We start from the raw sequence: 19,440 nt of genomic DNA on the forward strand, positions 1-19,440 counted from the left end.
CCACCAAAGTATAAAGCTGTGCTCTGGCCCTCTGGAGAGCAGTGTTTTCTGTGAACACTGGTTTCTGAAGGAATTCATTAAGTAAATTTAATTAATAGACTAAGTGATGCTTAATGTTAAACTGTGTGAGGTTGTATAAACAACACAGTCGGAGTTGCTGTGGTCGGGTAGAAGGAGCGATGCCAGGTTTGTCTGTAAATGACCTGCAACAACCCACTCCTCTGTCCCTGTGCGGAGCCGTGGCCGGTGCCATTGAAGCCGCCGGGTGCTGAGAGCTGCCCTCACCGTGCCCGGGTGCTGCTGTGCTGTCTCCTGTCACTGGAGACATCCGTGCTCTGCTCTTGCTTGCATCGGCACCTGGCAGTGCTTGTAGGAAAGACCAACGTTAGGTGGTATTGTAGCTGAGCTGCTGTTAGAGGGACTGATGTTAGCTAAGCAGGTAGCCTGTAGGGGTTATTAATATTTATTTTTATTATTTGTTAGTGGCGGTTATAAAAGTTGCATCATTGCACAGTAGATTCCAGGCTCTGTAAGCACATGTTTCTGCCATGGTTATCCTCCTCCCTCCCCATCCCTACCGCCCCATGTCAAAATTTCTTCCCGTGTGCTGGTCCCAATTCAGAGCGGTGCTTCTGCTGCAGGTCAGAGCAGGACCTGTTGCTTGGGGGCAGGCTGTGCCTCACCAGCAGAGCTCGAGCCACGATTTATTCCTGTAAACCTAAAAGCGTGGCCTCCTGCTGCGTGGGTTCTCTGTAGGCAGCCAAATACGGGAAGGTGTTCCCACAACTTTTCCCTTGTGTAGGAGTGTTTTTAACACACCAGAGAAGAGTCCTGGTAGGAGTAAATGATGAGGAGCAAGCAAGAAGAATAAACGATTTTTAAGCAATTTCATAAGCGGGATCAATGAGATGGTCTGTATTGCAGCTGCGCCTTCTCTGCTAAAATCTTGGTAGGGTTGAGGGTGTTTGCAAACAAGTGGTGCTCACTGTCCTGTCTTTCACCCATACACGTAGGGCTTCATGCCCAGGTGGGACCCTCTGGCAAGGTTTGGGGGCTCTTGGTGCAGAGAGCTCCTGTGTGGAGCTGGGGATACTCGCTGGAGGCATGAGCATGCTTTCCCAATGGCAGGACACCAGGAGGAGCAGAGCTGCTGAGAGCATCCTGAGTGCAGCAGAAGCAGATGCAACGTCACACCTCGAAGCTGTGCAGAGCCCATGCCAGCTCAATGTGGTGGGTCCGTACCCAGAGAAGTCTGTTCCTGCCTGGTTTGTCCTGGGAGAATTGAGGACAAACAAATTGGGACTCCCTCAGGAGCACTGTGTAGGTCCCTGAAGGAAGCTCCTTGTTATGTTTGGTTTTGCCATTCAGGGCTCTTCTCCTGCTTTGCATAAGGTGATAGATAGGTTCGTTATTATTATTTTATTCTGTTTTTATTATTAATTTTTATTCAGATCCAGTTCTTTGATCAGTCAAGTGCATTCAGATCTCTTCCAGGATCTTTGTAGTTTTAACGTTGGCTTTAATGAAGGGAAAATTCACTCCTGCCTCCTTTTGGAAATGTTGCTGATCAGGACCTGTCCATGGCAGGAGTGAGCTCAGACAGATGTATGGAGCAGGATGTCTCCCAGGTGCCTGTTGAGCAGAGCCACTGCCAGCTGTGCCAGCTGTGCAGAGCCACGGCAGTTCACCTGGGCACTGCACCTAGGGCAAGTGCAATTAATTGCTGGGCCTTGGCTTGGGGAAGAAAAAGTGTGAAAAGAAGATGAAGATGTCTTTTAAGGGGGAAAAGTGGTATCAGAGACTCACAAGTCCTGCTCTTAGTGAAGGCAGTAGGGAATGCTCACATTGTACAAGGTTTGGTAGCTCATTGTGGTTCTTGCAGCATCTTGCCCATCAGCTCACGTCTTTCTGCTGGATCCTGCACGTTAAAACGTGCTGCAGGTAACCATTTCCAGGTAAACATGTTTGGAAGGACAGGACCTGTGTTCTCTCTTATGAGAGCCATTGGGTTTCTAATATGGGCAAGTTGTCTTCTTATGGTTCCCATTTCCAGGGGTAATCCAAGAAATCCTGTGCTTCATGCCAGAAGCCACAGTGCAATGTCCACATACTGTCAGGGCAGGGAGAGCTGAGGCAAGTCTTCAGGATTGAGACCTGCTAAGCAGACACATGGTCATCTGGGCCTGTGTCCACCAAAACATGAGTATTTCCGGGCTGGCTTCTCTTAGCTTGGTTTGTACTTAACAGGAGCCTTTGCGTCCCTGTGCCTCTGGGAAGAAGAGAGGATAATTTTATTTGCAGATTGGTCTTGCTCATCTGTTTGAAAGCAGAGGGTTGTGAAGACCCAACTGTAATGAAATGGGGAAGGGCAGAGTGTCCTGTGGTCTCCTAGTAATCCTCTGTTTGTCCACCAGCTGTTTCCTCTCTTACACACAGGCTGAATTTCAGATTAAAACCTCTTCTTTCTCCTGTTGGTGTAGCTGCACAGTCATGGGAGAAGGAGGGACTGCTGGCTATGGGACATTCCCAAGGTGTCTGTCTGACTGACACTGCCCTGCTCTTCAGTAGCAAGTCAGCAAAAACGGGTGCTCATTACAGACCTGGGGACCCTATTGCTCAGAGGAAGAAAATTTCAGGTCAGTCAGCTAAATTTCCTTCTCTTTCTCCATTGTATGGCGCCTCACTTAGCATGTCATGCTGGTCTCAGCCATAGATGCCAGCGTCATTAAAATGACATTGTGTTTGAACAGGGATCTTGACACTGATTGCAGTATGTGTCCTGAGTGCACCTCTTCAATCAGACATCCTAGTTTACACGTCTGTCTTTAAAATAGTTTCCTTGACTGTTATTGCCCATCAAACTTTGGCTTCAGCCTAAGAAGCTGTGAGTGCTTGGAGGTCTTCGTGCCACCGGTTCAGCTGAAGGATGCTTGGGCTGTGTTCCTTGATGTCTTTTCCTGTTTGATTGTTCTCCAGTGCTGACCTATGCTCAGGGAGGGGAGCTCTGTGAATTATTTGTGCTTGTAGACACATAGTGTGCTGTTGACGCTTTTGTTACCACCAGCTATCTCAACAAAGGGTGGCTGGACAGATACCTGGCCTGAACTAATAAATTTGCAGACAATTTTGCAAGACTTATAATTCCCGTACTGCTCCCTCGATCCCTAGATGAGAACAAGGATTAGCTTATTGTTATTGCTTCCAGTTGGCTCTAAAACCAGAGCCTGGCAAGGGGGCCGGGGAGCTCTCTGGGACGTCCATGTGCTCTCCTCAAGCAGCAGATCAGAATTCAGATGAGGCTTCAGATGGATTTATTGGAGTGGCATAGTATACGCAGTGTGGGCTTTGAGTTAGGACATGAAAGAGTGGTGTGTTCCCAGCAGTGGAAGGCATTAATGAAATATGTTCCTCATGCTGACTTGCTTTGAACTGTCACCTATGACTACAGCAAACTTATTCACGGGGCTGTGCAGCATTTACTGATGCACAGCTAGTAAAATCAGTAAAAATGTCCCTGCTAATAGAGAGTGTAATGGCAATGCTATTGTTTCTGTGGCTGCTGGTGCAGACAGGATTTCCTGGAGCTGCGGAGCAGAACCTCCCTGCACTGCGAGCCCAGAACATTGCCTGCTCTGACAGGAGGACTGCCCCAGGAACAGAGGCTTCTTTGAGTGTGACCCTTTGCTCATTCCCTAGTACCTGATTTTCTTTGACATAAGAGGATTATTGTGGAAAAAAAACAACACCCCACTCCACACATGGGCAATTTGTGGTCCTCCTGTAGTGGTTCCGGTGCTGACTGGCTGCAGCTGTACATGGGTGCTGCTGGATCCAAAATAATGTCCCTAAATAAGAGCAAATGCTCCCCATACAGGTGGGGTCTACCACCCTTTCTGCTTTGTGAGCTGCAAGGGTCAGTTCTAAAAATGCATTGTATCCACATAACATTTGGTTTGGAAATCCTCTTATGCCCTCTGCGTGTGTCTGTCTTGTAATGAGATGTCAGCCTGTGCAGACTTCTCTCCAGGAGCTTCAAACCCCTGTGTTTCACATGTTAGTTCCTCCTGCCTACCTGGGACCTAAGCAAACTGCTAATTGTTGTGCAGATGTCATCTTCCAGGCAGGCATGAGTTTGTAGGCTTTAAAGAGTCTGTACTGTCATTTGCTACCAGCCTTCTTGGTACACGTGAGCTCTATTTTTATGGGAGTGTGCATTTTCTTTCAGCCACTGCTTTGTTGAATTTCTTTTTCTTCTTTTCTCTTTTTATTTCTAGGCTTGCAGGTAAAGTTTTAGGGATACATCTATTTTTCATTATCCCAGTTTTGCCGCTTGTTTTATAACTAAAAAAAAAAACAAAACCCCACCAAAAAACTGTTTCCGATGTAAAAAGCAGCAGTTTATTCCAAGGTGAGTTGAGGGGAGGACTGTATGTCTTGGTCAGTCTGAGACTGAGGTCCTGACTGTGGCACTGGCCAGAAGGATACGTTGATCTTCTCGGAGCAGGTGGAGTTTGAGCCCATGAACTCTGCTCTGGGTTTTCCAGCTCAGGAACGTGGGTGTTAGTTGTAGCCTGGTTGCACTTGGCAGTGCCCCAAGACAGAGATGGAAGCTTTGGTCACAGGCTGTCTTTGCCCGTCTTCTGAAAAAGGAGCGCTTTGCTTCTACTCCGTTTGTAGTTTAGTAAGGGCTTGTAGGTCCTTGAGGTGGTCCTTTGACCCTTTAGAAAAGAGGAAGACATCGAAGGAGGATATCAAGCATCAGGTCAGAAATACAAGGTGGTACTTTCATGCATGGTGTGAATTAAATGGTGGAACTCATTGCCGAGTTGCTGTGGGTGTCAGAAGTCCAGATCTGCTCCAAAAGCAATTAATGGGAAAAACAAAAATCCAGTTGATCTGGATTTGAGTTCAAAGATAGAGGCTGCTGTTCAGGAAGACCCTGGGTCAGGAGTTTCTGGAAGATGCAGAAGGGCATCAGATGTATTACTATTTGTGCTCCCTGCTCTGCTGCTTTTTCCTAGATGTCCACCACTGACCAGCATGATGCGGTGTTTTGCCTTTTCTTTTCTTTTTTTGGCTAAAGCAAAAACCAAGCAGGAAGAGGAAGAAGTAATGTAATGGAGTGGGGAGACAAGCTGGCAGTAAAGGAGGGGAAGGAGAGGACTCTACTCCCTCCATGTCCCCGAAGTTTTTTGTGGGGAGAGGTCCTTTGGTGGCAGGAGTTGGTGGTGGGTGTGCCTGTGAGCATATTTTCTGTTTCGTGGAATAGGAGATGGTTGCTTCAAGGAAGGAAGGAAGTCTGCGTTTGATGTGCCATCCTGATGGACGACAGAGACAGAAAGATATTTAGGACTGCATGTATGGGAGGAAATTCTTTAAAACCTGGATAGGAGTAGGAACAGACTTGATGGAGGGATGAGTAATGAAGGAGTGTTTGAACGGAACTAATCAGTCCCATCTTCTTTCAAAAGACCTCATTTAGTTTAATTTAGCAGCGTGTAAATTTAGAGCCAATCAAAGGAAATACTTCTCCAGCCTGTGTGCTGGCAGGCTGCTCTGTTCCCTACCCCAGTATGAGAAGTAGTAGTGAGCTGAACGCTGTAGGTGGATTTAAAGCCTCGTGTTGCGAGGCAGTGGGGGCACGCGTGTGCGTGAGCATGGTTACACATGTAGCAGTGAGGACATGAGCTCTGTACCAGGGTGACTGGCAGCCACAAGAGGAGGACCCTTCTTTTTTCCCCCCTCTCGAGTTCAGTACGTGGTCTGTAGTCAGTCGGGGCAGCTGTATGCCATGGGACTGCTTCATGGTCCACTGCAAGCGCAGGCAAAGCCAGCTCCTGGGCTCACAGTTTGGGTGAGCTGGCACTTTGAGCAGCAGGGAAAGTCTTGTGCTGTAGGAACGACCAAGTACACCTTGTTGACCTCTGCAAAATGTTTTCCTCAAGAAAAACCTATGTATGGGTTTAGATAAACTCCTGATCCTTTAATGGCTGGTAGTTTTGTTTAATTTGAATTAATGCAGCTACTTCTGTGCTTAAAATGAGGCAAAGGCATAAAAAGCCTTCGCAGGATTGCACTGATTTTTATTTTTCCCTGTAGTTGTCATCCATGGCACTAACACAGTGATTTTAAACAAGACTTGCTGGTCTCATTGTGTTTTCCAGGAGAGAGATAAGCCCCTGTGGGGTCAATATAAGCTACTTTTGTCATTCCTTGTCATAAACTCCATTAGCAGTAAAATCGGTACCTCTTGCTGTTGGCTGCCCCTGATGAGACCCATGCACTAACACCTCAAGGTGTTCTGTTTCCTGTGGTGTTGCACCCCTGAACCCCTGCTGTGTTGCAAAATGTCGTGTAAAGAATGCTGAAACCTGTGAAAATGTGGACTAAAATATTGTTCATTTTGTTTTCCTTTGCATTTCAGGCTGATGGCAATGTCTCACTGGGCCAGTCTCCTCTCCACTGCTGCCAAAGTCAACCTGCTGGTCTTGGTGGTTTCTGTGGTGTTTTCCCAGTCAAGCCTAAGCAACAGAGCTCCTGTAAGTGTTGGCTGCTCTGGCTGAAAGCTTCGCTCACAAAGGGCTGTCCAGCCACCGGAGTTTCTGGTGGGGCGACAGCTTTACCTGATCCCTCTGTAGGGCCAAGCAGAATGTAGCAGCAGTTGGTGAATCACCTCTCCTTGACAGTGGGCCTTCAATAACAACATTTCAGAAGGGCTTCTTTCTTGAGACCGCTTGCCTCACCCCAGGAAATCCAGAATATGCTCAATCCAGAGGGTTTGCAACAGGCACAGTGCAATTTGGGCAGCTCTCTTGTTTGCTAGATGTCACTTTTTCTATTTGGAGTTGTCACACGTTCCTACTGTGGCAAGAGGCAAAGCTAATTATGCGGTCTAGTGGCAAGAAGATGGGAAGAGGTGGCCTCAGTTATGTTCCTAGCTGTGCCTCTGTTGAGTCACTGCAAGTGAGTCAGGCTTAGAAGAGCACCCTCTCAGGTCCTTGCATGTGCGTGGATTTTGGTACTTGCAGTGTTGTTCTGAAGCTGCAGTTGAGGTGAGTGGTCGCTGTCTGTCCCTTTGCACTTGTACAGGTGTGCAAAACTCCCCTGGTTTGGATTCTGCTGCTAAGCCCCAGGTGCTAGGCCCCCCTAAATTAGCAGATCTGGAAAGCTTCCTTGAGAAAGCTTGAGTGGTAAAGAGTGGTGGGTTTTTAGTTTAATTAATGCTGTGGCTTAAAACAGGGGGTCCCCCAGCAAAACTGGAGTAGAGGATCACTGGATGCCACGTCCCTGGGCACTCGCTCCTGCCTTTGCATTGCAGCTTGCTGCTCTGTTGGTTGTGTGATGCAACTGTCTGGGGACTGTGCTATTACCCAGAGCAAATACAAGGGACAGCTGACAATGTAAGCACTGTAGACCAGCGCCTTGGGCCCACCTGGAGTCATGTAACAATGAGATAATTTGTCTTTATTTCAGGGAGGGAGGGGAGGAGGCTGGAGATAGAGCACAGTCATCCCAGCTGAAGAACAAGCACTGGGACAGCCACCCAGTGATACCTGCCTGAATTGGCAGGCAGCCTGACACCGAGGTTCAGACAGGATTAATGCAATGTGTGGTTAACTCTCCCAACACCTTTTCCTGCACTCCCGCTACAACGGCTCCATGGTGGCCATGCCCCTCCTTTATTGCAAACAGACTGCAGATTGTCTCAAACCCTCCCTGCTGAGGCTTTTCAGCTTATTGCAGTTGATTTCAGACTGATAAAGCAAGGAGGCTTTTTGCATTTAAGGAATTTCCATTGTTCGTTCTTTCTACTGTCTTAATTATGAAAACAAACTGAACAGGTTTCTACCTAATTTCTGCATAAATGAAGAATTGCTTGTGTGTTGTTGCCCGGTTTTGCCAGAAATACTAATGAAAATGGGGTATTGCAAAGCAGCTGCGGGCCAAGCAGTGGCATTAACATTTAAGTGAACCAAGTCACACCCTTTTACCCTTACTGAACATTTAGACACTTCTCTTAAGCAGAGCCAGTAAACATCAGCTGTCTCCATTATGTGTTTCAACAGATACAACACTTGGAGGCCTGTTGGTAAATTTACAATAGCCTGTATCGTTAAGTCCCTCTTGGATAATAATATAGCAGCGTAAATAAGCTAAGTAATAACTGCTCTGACTCATTTATTTTAGTCCTGTGGAGTCTTGGCTCAGAAAATGTTAACATTGATTTTCATCTGCAGAACCTGGCTTTTTATGTTTATGATTGTTACTGAGCTTTAACCATTTGTCATAATTTTAACAATTTCAAGCCTCTGATGCACTACGTGAAAGCAGGAGTTAAGCTCTGCTTTCCAGTGTATTTCCGAAATTTCAATCCCTTTTGACAGATAAAATAAAAACATTCTATAGGTTTGTCAACTATCTTCATGTGTTACCACTGTCGTTGCTAATTGTACGTGTTTTTCTCAGGCTGACATTTCTCTTGCTCAGAAAACACTCTCCTAGGCTGGGTAACGGATATTTATATGGAAAGCACCCAGATTCTGCCAGGAAATATGCATGCATTTTTTCCAAGAAGTGGAAGAAGTGAAGGCAGAACATGGCCTAAAATTTCCAGTTAACCTCTTAATTGACTTCTTCTTTTTCCATATGAAAACATTCTAAGGATTAATATCAACACACTTCATGAAGTGAGCTGTAACTCTTATTCTAATTGCCAACAATGAGGAACAATCTTTCCCTATAGGCTGGTTATTTGAAATGATTCAGTGGTGGCATTCTTGGCGATATCAGAAGCTGATAATACTCCCTGCAACAGAAACTGAGCTGTCTGGATGATTAGCCTGGGCTAGCTTATCTGTTCCTGTGAAAACCGGAGTAGCAAAGACCTGCTTCCCGAGCAGTTAATAGCCAGGTGTAAGATAGTACGAGGTCGTTACTTACTATGCGCTCTCAATAATTTTATCTGTTGCAGTTTTACATGACTCCCACCAGCTCCCTAGGGAGACTTTCCAGTGAACAGCGAGGTTTCCCTCACAGCAAAGATTTTTTCCTGCTTTTCATCCTTGTTTTTTCCTTTGCGTAATGTCGTACCACTCGTGCTAGCTGATCTACCACACCTCTGCCATTCGCGTGCTGCACTTGCAACGTAGGTGGCAATTAAATTGCTGCCTCATTGTTTTAAAAGACTTGGAGGACACTGGGAATGGGTGGAGAAAAGGATGCTCGCTTTTTTATCGTGTGGGCAATTCGGTGTGTTTTCCCCGTGTCCTATTTTGGAAATAGCTGAACTATTTTAGCTGAAATCTTCTCCAAGCCTGAAATAAGTGCATTTAAGAAAAAAAAACCCCAATGCTTGAGGCGTTCCACTTGCGTGGAAAATTTCAGCTGAAAAAGTTAAAAGTTTGACATATTTTTAGAAAAGGGAAAACGGGGTCTTACAACGTTACACAACCCTAGTAATAGTCAGGGCTCCTGGTTCCGACTGTAATATAGGTGAGGCTCTGTGAAAGCTTGTTTTAAACCTGCAGCCTGCATTGGAATAGGAAATAAGCTGCGTTGCTTTGTTCAGCACAAATGTCATGCTACTTATGCATGTTTAACCTTTAATATACTTTAAATCTAAATTTAACCATGTGGAAAGAATCTTGGATGTCAAAAAAAAAAAATCTGCTGGCGAGGGAAAAAATTTTGTATTCTCAGCCGGCACTAAATTACTCAGATGCAATTGCTAATGAGCTGAATCTTTTCTATCCGAAAGGAGTTTGCCCTTACAAAAATAGAAGAGAGCGACATAAAAGATGACAGTGGGAAAGAGCCGATAACAGAAGATGATGCTGATCCTGAAGACCTGGAAGTGTTTTACCCCACACATCAGTGGCAAACCATCCGTCCAGGTAACGTGCTGATGACTAATTATAGCATCCTTCTGAAACCCCACCTGACAGCACTGACAGAAGCCTTGCAGAAACTCAAAATACCTGTTTGTTCCCATGACGATGTATTCTTTTGCTGGTGTTCAGACAAAGAGGTATGGACCCAATGACCCAATACAGGGACAAGAGACCATCACCGAACCGGCTGGCAATGGGAGCGGTTGCTAAAGTGTTTTCAGTTCACTGGAGCAGGTCGAGTGGGCTGCCAGTCACATTGTAGGTGGTGATGTGTCTCCCTCACTAGCTCAGAAGCCCTTTCTCTCTTTGTACGCTTGTCAAGGGACAGATTTTATAACGTTTGTTGGCATGTGGTATCCCAGGTCTGCTGTGCTCCAGTGTGGGCTGGTGAAATGCTGCTCAGTGGCAATCTGATTAAGAACCATCAATGTAACACTACACAGCTTTTTAACAATGGGCTTTCTGTTCGTTGGGTGTTTGAAATCCAGCTCTTATCCCTATCCACACATGCCACAAAAAAACCCTCTTCCCTTTTTTTGGGCTGGTATCTTTTATTAGACGTGTATGGGACACGTATGGTGAGAAGACACCAACTGAGTAGGCTGGCTTCACTGCAAAAACCCGTGTGCTGGGAATGGCTCTGGAGAGGATAAGCCCATTTAAACACACACACAGATGCATGTGTGCACACTTATTTCAGCAATTAGGATGATCAGTAAGCCTGCCTCTGGGGTCTTGAACAAGGTATTTAATCCACTTGTGCTTTGGTGTCCTCATGTATATGCAGGTGTAATACCTTCCCACCTCAGAAGGGTGAACTAAGTAGTAATTAATTTTTATAAAGTGCTTTGAATTTAAAAGAGCTTTATCCTGTGCTCAGTTATCATTGAATGAATAAATATGGGATCCATTTGTCTTGAAATTTCTGCCAGATATAGCAGAACAACTGTTCCAAATGTAAATCTTTGTATAACATGAATGTCTAGCAAAAGCCCCAGTATATACTTGTATTCCATTTTGGTACCATTATGTATGGAAGGCGTGTGCTGCCGCTGTTCAGTATTCAGACTGGCGCATCTCCACCACCCTTGTGGAAGCAGAATACGTATATACTTGCAGTCACTATAAACGTCATTGCCAGTTTTGTTCAGAAGCACCTTCTCCATTGCTCAGGTGTCTTGTTCTGCTTTATTTTTGTAGCAGTTCCAGGCTGGGCCTGTGCAGTGAAGGGCTTGTGGAAGTAGGGAGCTTGTTAGCATTCGCAGAAGAGAAGAATTTCAATTACTCTTGTAAAAGGCTTAAGTGGTGGCCTGCCTCATCGTCTAGCCACTACGGATCCTCATTTCAGGTGTACGTGCAGATTTGGGTAGAGACATGTCAGAAAGAGGAGTCGTCTTTGGTCTCCCGCTGCCAGCCTGGGTTTTCATCCCCTGTGGGTTTCTCTGTAGCGAAATCTTGTGTGTGGACTGTGACTCGCACTTTTAGCATGTGTATTACCTGAAGCAAGGCTGGGGAACCTGCTACCGCCACGAGCTCATTCCTATGGCCTCTGAGCTTGAGGGTTTCCCCCTTGCTAGCACAGGTCTGTGCTGGGGAGGGAATTGACCCACAGGACGAGGGAAGCAGCCAGCATGGCTGCACGAGGGATGTGCCTTTCAGTCCTTTAGCAGAGGCACACACATCGGCAGCGTGTCTAATCTGGTGGTTCTGCGTCTTCCAATGTTCTCTGATGTGATTTCACTCGCTCGTAGCCGAGCAGAGTCCTGGCTGGTGTGTGCTCAGCACAGGCCAAAGTGAACGGCAGCACAGTGCTCAGAAGTTTGCTTTCTGCTGCCTGCCTCTCCAGGATGCCTGCATGCTGTCTTCTGTTGGATCCCTGCAGCAAAGGGGCCAGTCTCTCCAGGGGAAGCAAATGTTTTGATTTAAAGTCTGGATCTTCAATTTTGAATAGTGGAAGGGAGCTCAGAGTTGCGTTTCTCCCCATCGTGCTCCTGTTTCATCTTGTTCCTGTTCTGAGCTCAACACAGGATTTTTATGCTTCTGTCCAGTTCTGCAGTTGCTCATCTTTTATACATGTATTTCCAGTTTTGCTCTGCTGTGTTTCTATTCTCTGTTGCTAATTGCATCAAACCATGTTTCCGTCGAGACTGCAGCAGTGTCATCAACCTGTAACCTGTCAAATCCCTCCACCAAATTCAATTGTTATTGTATATGTAACACTGCTTTGTGCGGTTGTTCCCTTGCTGCCTACAATGTGAGCTGGATTTTGATCAAGTGCTTTCTTGCACTTTGAGCACGCTTCAAGCTGCTGGAGGTAGCTGGATGCAAACACAGAGAGACAGTTACCCTAAGAGCTCTGCCGCCTGTAATCTGGAAGCAAGGAGATCAGTTGTCTCTTCTGCCAGCTAGCTGGGAAGCTGATGGGCTGTGGAAAGGTTGGTGAAACTTCACAAAGTCCTTTAACACTTTGTTAGGCATTGCTTCTTTCTCACTTGGCACTAAATAATGCACCAGGCGCAGCTGGGTTAGACAGAAAGGACATGTGCGCCTTGGAAAGCCCTCCAGCACCTCTATTATTTTACTTCTTTTGGTATTGTCTGAGGAAATGGTGAAGTCATCTCTGGGGCTTTTTGTTCTGTTCTTGGTTGGCATCCATAGGAACTTGCAGGCTGTGTGGGTTTTAATGAGTAGGATTGCAATGTCCTCAGAATGGATGTTCACACCCGTGATCAGATCACTTCTTGTGGTCAGGTAACTGTTCCACCACAGACACAGAATTTTTCTGAAGTTGTGCTTCCTCTGATGTCTTTTTCCTTTCTGAATGCACTTTTACCAGGTGATAGTACTCTTGTGAGTTGGAAGATCTCAGAGAAACGTAGCAGAGGTGGTGACTTGCTTTTGTTGCTGCTCTGTCAAGTGCATGGAGGTGAGTCTGTCAGCACACAGAAACACCCTACCACTTTTCAAGGTGATCTCGCCAGATGGTTATGGCAACCAAAGGCTGATCCTTAGTCTTTGGGATGGCAGAGATGAATGGAAGGATTGGATGGTGCTGATGGTCTTCTCCACCAGTTTGACAGTTTTCTTGGGGGTTCTTTATATAAAAGCATTTCTTCCATGTTTTCAGGTGACCTCAAATCTGCCACGCAACATCCTAGAGCACATGAATGCTTCATTTCCTGGGAATTACCTACTTTTGTTATTTGGGTACCTTATTTTCCTCTATTTTGTTTAGCATTCCTGATGATGATTGAAAGTTTGATTGCTCTGACCAGCTAGTCATATCACTGGCCAACAGATTTTCCACCTGACATTAGGGTCAGAAGTAGCTCCTCTGGGAAGATATTGCTGTGAAGATTAAGAAAAAGGATATAAGAGGCAAGGGTTTAACTGGGAAAGAAAAAGGGCGTTAATTATCTTCTTAGCAGTGACCAGTGCTGCGGGGAGCCCGTGCTGTGCTGCAGATGGGCTCTGTCCACCTCTGTGGCAGCAGCATTTACCTACTCCCTGATGTGGCAGAAACTTGCTGGCAGGTTTCTCAGCTGACAGTTTGAAGTTGGCAATTAACGTGTCTAGTTTCCAAATCCAGGTGGACCAAGCGAGAACCTCATCTGCCCAAAATACCAAAATATTTACAGTCTACTCTGCATGCTTTCCACTTGAGAGGAGCCAACAGTGGGGCACAGAAAGGTTTCCTTTGGTCCAGAGCAGCTCCCTGCAGACTGGGGAAATGGAGCAAAATCTTGCATTGGCGATTGAAATGTTGCACCATTGAATCTCCTCTCAGGTTTGGATAGCATGTCTCAGTACCTACTGAGGCAGAGCATGTGTTACAGGAGCTCGGCTGGCCTGTACCTTTAGCTGTGGTTAAACTTCTTGCTTGCAGAGCTCTGTGCTGATACCTGCAGTTACTCTATAGCATTTGTACTGTTCAGAGTAATTTTCCTAAGTGCCTAATTATATTGCAGTTAAAAAATAAGAAGACATGACTGCTGCTGTTGATCAAACTGCCAGAGCAAAGTTGATGTGAGCATGCTCTTGTTGCTGCTTCTGCAAAGATGAAACCATCTTACATTCAGCGGGGAGCTGATGATACATTGCTTAGCATTTAAATATCCATGGCTGCAGCTTCCAAGGATCCTCAGGCTGCTTTCTCTGTTAGTAGCTGTCTTTGCTGTTCATACTTGTCTCAGGTCTTCCCCTGTCTCATTTGCTGCACAAACAAGGTTTTACACATATGAAAACACGTGTTTTTTCTTCTCAAAGAAAGCATTCACGTTAGGGAGGTAATTTCAGAAGCTGCTTTGAAGGACTTGCTGTGGTTTTGGAAAGAACAGGACTCAGAATGGGGAATAATTCAGTCCAGTTTCATTGCCAGTCTTTGTCTTTCAGGAGATTTCAGTGGCTGAATGAGCCAGCACTGCGATAAGCTAAGAAGAGGTTTTTAAAGCGGGGAGGAGAAGGTAATGGCAGGAGGGATCCCTTTGGCTCAAGAGTCCCATGCCAGGGCCTGTCCCACAGCCCGTGTGGGTGACGTGGTGACTGGCGAGGATTTCCTTACACCTTGTTGGTGGGTATCTTGCTCCTGCTGTTCACTGGGATCTCCTGAGCTACACTGGCTCCTGCTAATTGTTTTGCTGAATTAATGAATCTGTCCAAACCATTGGCTTCTCGGTGACCTAGACCTAACTCAAACAGTTGTGTGCAGGTCTCTGAAATATTTATGTCAGCATGGTTGAGAGAGGGCTGTGAAATACGGCATTAAACCACCAGGGTATGCTCGTTTTTGCAAAGCTTGACATGTGTAATCCAGGAAATAGGAGCCTCATAAGATCAGCACAGCTTTGCATGAAGAGGGAAGGCAAATGGGATTTAAAAACCTCATTTATGCTAGATGAAATGCTTCTTTTCCAGGTCTCTTTATAAAATAACTTGTTACTGATGTGCAGAGGGGGAAAATCTCGACTGTGGAGTTGTTATAATTTTCTCTGGCCAGCAACAGGGAGAGCTGCAGGGTGATTACAGCAGGTAGGAAAGCCCAGGCAGTCTCAAGAGCAATTGCAAATGTTCAGTGCTTGGAGGTAGAGTTATGGCCACTAGTAGCTCTTCCTCTGCTTGTTTTCCATCTGACCTCTTGCATACGAGGCTTTTGATATCTTAAATATATCTTGTGCCTGTCCTTTTTATTACCACATGCCTTCATGCTCTACTCTCTCAGCTTCCCTATCCTTGTGGGGTTTCCTTGACTTCTCACCTTCACATCACAGGATGCATCGTCTCCCTAACGCTGGCTTGTGCTTAATTCCTCCTTACGCTGAAAGCCTTCTTTGGCAAAAGTGCCAGGGCTGAAGCTCCATCTGCCACTTCTGGCTCTGGTGTGGGGCACTGGAGGGCAGGCATGTCAAGTAAAGCAGAGTCTCTGTGCCTTAGTCCTCATCCGTGTAAGAGGGATAACAGTGTCCCTGCCTGTTGTTGGTAAGAGGGCAGGATTGGGACTGCTCAAGAGACGCTCGGACAGCGTGCAGACAGGCGGCATCTCAAACAGCTATTTGAGTAGGGTGTGTTTGAAGGATGCCAGCTCTTGGACATGGAGATATTGTCTGTACGAGCATCTTTCCCTCTGGCTCAGCTGTGCAGATGAGGCCAGTGCTGTTACCTGTTTCCAGCCTTGCTCTGCATTATCCACTTGGGTTTTCTTTACTGGCAGGTTCCCTGAGCTGGGGAGTTGGAGGGCACCCACCAGGGATGCACACCTGGTCCTTGTCAAGCCGTCTCTTCAATGTGCAGACAACGGCTTGCAGCACTGCACAGTGAGCGGTCCGGCGTCCTGGCTGTGAGGCAGGTGTGGGCTGGCTGTCCCCAGCACGGTGAGCTGCCGGGAGCTGCTGCCAGCATCCTGATGAGATGCCAGTGTAGGTGATGCTGGGAGCATTGTAGCCTCGGACCTGTGTAGTTGAAACACTCATGAAACAAATCATGAATGTTAGTGGGCTGGGTCCTTGGGCACAAAGCTGACTTTTTCCAGGAGAGGTCAGAGCTGCAGAGCCTTTGTCATTCACACTAAGAAATGGGAAAATGGTAGCAAATAACAGAAATTTATAGGCCAGTAACTGAACATGCACATTAAAATAATAAAAAAAAACCCTCCCACTTTATAAAAAACACTCTGCACCTCTAATTTGACAAGTGTATTAATGCGATTTTGATTATATATTTTGTAGCGTGTTGTATATGCAGTATATAGATATTTAAATTTTGATAATGTAAGACCTCAGAACTGTATAGCTCCTGGTACTAAATCATTCCTGGGAACTGGGCAGAAATGAACTGTTGCATGTCACTACACTTAACTTGCAGGTTTTAATTACGCAGAACTGCAGGGGTTGGTGGCTGTGCCCAGCCCCAGCGCAGCACTTCTCGGAGTGGCGGGATAGGCGGCAAGGTGCCACTCAGTGCGACATGTTCAGCGTGGCCGGGTACTGGTCTGACTCAGGGCTGTTCCCTGTGTTTTCTGTCTGCTTCTTCATGACCTGGGAGGTTTTGCAGCCATTGTTTTCCCAGCACATCCGTGAGGGTATTGGGTTCAGTATTTGTGAAATGAACTGGAAGCCAATTTCCGCCCCCCCCCCCCAAATGCAGAGAAAACTTCTGTTGTCTTCTGTCGTTTCAAGAACTGTCGGTATCCTGGCAGCACCAGAGTTCATGAGAAAAAACTCTAAATTTACTACCCGGATTGCTCAGGTTTAGAAGCAGAGTGGGGCTGAGATGGGTTTTCGGTGTGTCAGGGTGAATACTTTCCCTTACTGGCCATGGTGTTACTGGTTTCATTAAACAAGCTGGTTATAAAAGTCTGCAGTGATGCACGTACTGCCAAAAATTAATTACGCTTCTGACCAGCTGAGATAAAAGTTTGCAGCTTCTTTAACACATGGACATGGGCTTGGATGTTGGGCATAACTGAAACAAGGGTGTAATGATGTATTTTCACGAGACAAACCGTGACTCCTGCTACCTGCATGTATGACTCTCTGCTCCGCAGTGTGTTACAGGTTAATTTAAAGTGGTTATAAACCAGGTGATGGAGGTGTTTGAGAGTCAAGTGGCTTTTTTTGTGCAACAGGAGGAAGTTAGGCTGCATTTTTCAAAATATTTTCGAACTTAGCTTTAATGATGCTCTGACTGGTGTTACTGTAAGTGTAGCATTAGCGAAGGGAATAAATGTATCAGCTGTATAGCAGTAGACATAAGCAGTGGGAATCATTTACATGGTTAAATTTACATTGTTTGGAGGGGAAAAAGTGCTTTGAAAGAAGAGAGACTGTTTCCCAGAGAAGATATCTCTTATTCTTCTCTTTTATCTTCTTTCTGCCAAGCCAGGGATGCTGTGAGCATGTGAGCTGCTGAGAGATGCTTAAATGTGTGCTGGGTGATGAGGAATATCTTGCTATGATTTTTATGTGCAAGCATGCTATATTTTCTGCAATAACTTTAATAACCTTCATGTGACTGTTTAGAAGGATGAACCTCATTAAAGAAGAGGTATTTAATAACAGGCCTATTTTTATCTCTGTCTTTATCTAACAGTCTGCACATTTATTTCAAGCTTGTAACAGTGCTTTGGAAGAAAAATGTTTTTCCTCCTGGAAGATGTTTTGGGAGTGGATCCAGCCTTGGTTATTTTGAATTTCCAATTTGAGTATCTTCCCTCCTCCTTCCAGAGCAAGCAAGCCATACCAGGACCTTGGCTCCAACATTTTCATTGGGTATTATGGGAAAGTGTTTTTCAAAAAGTGTAGCTTGGGTTCCAGAGTCATTTAAATGGTTCTGAAGGTTTGACCAAATATAATCAGAGCAACCCTCTCACACTTCAAATGCATGATCTTGTTTTGTGGGACAAGCATTCCAGGCATTGTAATGTGTGCTTGCTTAGCCACGGGTTGGACCTCCATCCCCACGAAACCCTGGAGGGTGCTCCTGTGGCCGGGAAAGTGTTGAATTCCCACCAAAGCACTATCACAGATGCTGGAGATCAGGTGAGCCATCCAGCTGCTGCTGCACACTGTGAGCTCTGAGCTGCAGGGTAAGGCTCCTTGTGCCAGCAGAGCTCAGCACCTCCCGATTACCTGAAGCCGTCCTTCTCTCTTCTTTGGTGACAGAGGGCTCCAAGAGCAATTATTTTCCTGGTTTGGAAATTATTTCCTGGCCTGTGGCATGACAGCAGAGCAGCACTGCTCCTGGAGCATGGGGCTGGGTTTGCTGTCGGACATATTTTGACCACACACTCTTGGAGAGGTTGGCAGCTCTGGAGATCAGGCCTTCCTGCAGAGTTGATTTCCACCCCCCCCCCCCCCCAAATTTGCAATTTTATTATGTAATCTCATAAATTAATCCTTGACCTATTGATATAATGCAGACATTGTGTTTTCAGACTGCTCTCCTGTGTTTTATCTCATTTGCTGGCTGAGGTTGGCCGTGATGGAGGCAGGTGGTCTGCCCCATCGCTGAGAGGATGCACCATCTTTCCAGTTCCTTCCACATCCATCCCTTTAATGTCACTGGTTCTGCATCCCGACTGTCTGCCTTGACTCAACGTTTCTTGGAGCAGAAGTGCCGTTTAGCCCACACAGAACTATAGTACCATACAGCCTGTGGCCAGAATGACCATTTCTGAACCCTTTTCCCAAGACACATATGTGGCCATATGCTCTGGGAGCTTGTGGGTTTGGTCCCTGGTGTGTGTTTGACAGTTGTTACAAAAACACCTGGCTCTGGGAGCTAAACCCTCCTTTTCTTTGGTGTTCAGTGTAGATCACGTACGTCACTAAAACACAGTTTCACAGCATTATCTTTTTCATAATTAGGAAGAAATTATTTTCCCCCATGGTCTTGCTCTGGCTGTTCCTTCCTTCAGTCTCCCCCATGGGCTAAGACCCTGCTTACTAAAATTTCTACAAAACTGATTCTAGGTGGGTGAGCACAAAGTCAGATTATTTTTTTCAGGCAGTCAGCACACAGTCAAATGGCTCCTGTGAGGAATATTTCATCCTGGTCCTTCACAGTTCATGCCTGCAAATTAGTGCTCTTACTCAGATGGGGCTGCACGTGCTGCTTTTTTTTTTTTTTTTTTCCTAATTTTTCCATATGTTTATGTGTAGGGTCACACTAGCAACAGATCTTCTTTTTCCACAAACGCTTTTCAGAGCCATGTGCTCTGCCTCCTCTATTCTGTCTTAAAAGCACCTTGCTCTTCTGAGGAAAACTCTGAATATCCATCATGCTGGCCTGATTTAGTGAGACATTTTCTCTGATCTGTGCCTTCCGTTCATTTTAGAATCTACAATGAATTTGGGAGGTAAATTAAAAAAGCTATTTGATATTTCTTGAGGTCTAGAAGCTTGTTTTGCATTTGTTCTTACTTGAATGCACACTGAAACAAATGTCTCTGCTTTACTGAAACAACTTCCTTTAGCATCTCAAGGAAGCTTCTGAGTTAAAAAAATAAATATATCTCTGTTATTCCAGCTCTGCTTTACCAGCATAAGCTTGGGAA

At 45.8% G+C, this 19,440-nt stretch overlaps 1 protein-coding gene across 5 annotated transcripts in view; it reads left to right on the forward strand.

Annotated features, from left to right (window-relative positions):
* Nucleotides 1–19,440, forward strand: part of SIL1 (SIL1 nucleotide exchange factor) — a 100,706-nt gene that overhangs the window by 17,310 nt on the left and 63,956 nt on the right. For 3 of the 5 annotated variants that reach the window (XM_029998177.2, XM_029998180.2, XM_029998178.2), the window contains 2 exons: nt 6,425–6,539; nt 9,758–9,893. In XM_029998177.2, coding sequence (XP_029854037.1) covers nt 6,429–6,539; nt 9,758–9,893 — 247 coding nt within the window. In that variant the 5' untranslated portion in view covers nt 6,425–6,428. Of the gene's footprint in view, nt 1–2,480; nt 2,637–6,424; nt 6,540–9,757; nt 9,894–19,440 lie in introns of those variants that run through there. The other 2 variants (XM_041119367.1, XM_041119368.1) reach the window with 2 other exon arrangements.

Source organism: Aquila chrysaetos, chromosome 22 (assembly GCF_900496995.4).
Source record: "Aquila chrysaetos chrysaetos chromosome 22, bAquChr1.4, whole genome shotgun sequence".
NCBI classification, from domain to species: Eukaryota; Metazoa; Chordata; class Aves; order Accipitriformes; family Accipitridae; genus Aquila; species Aquila chrysaetos.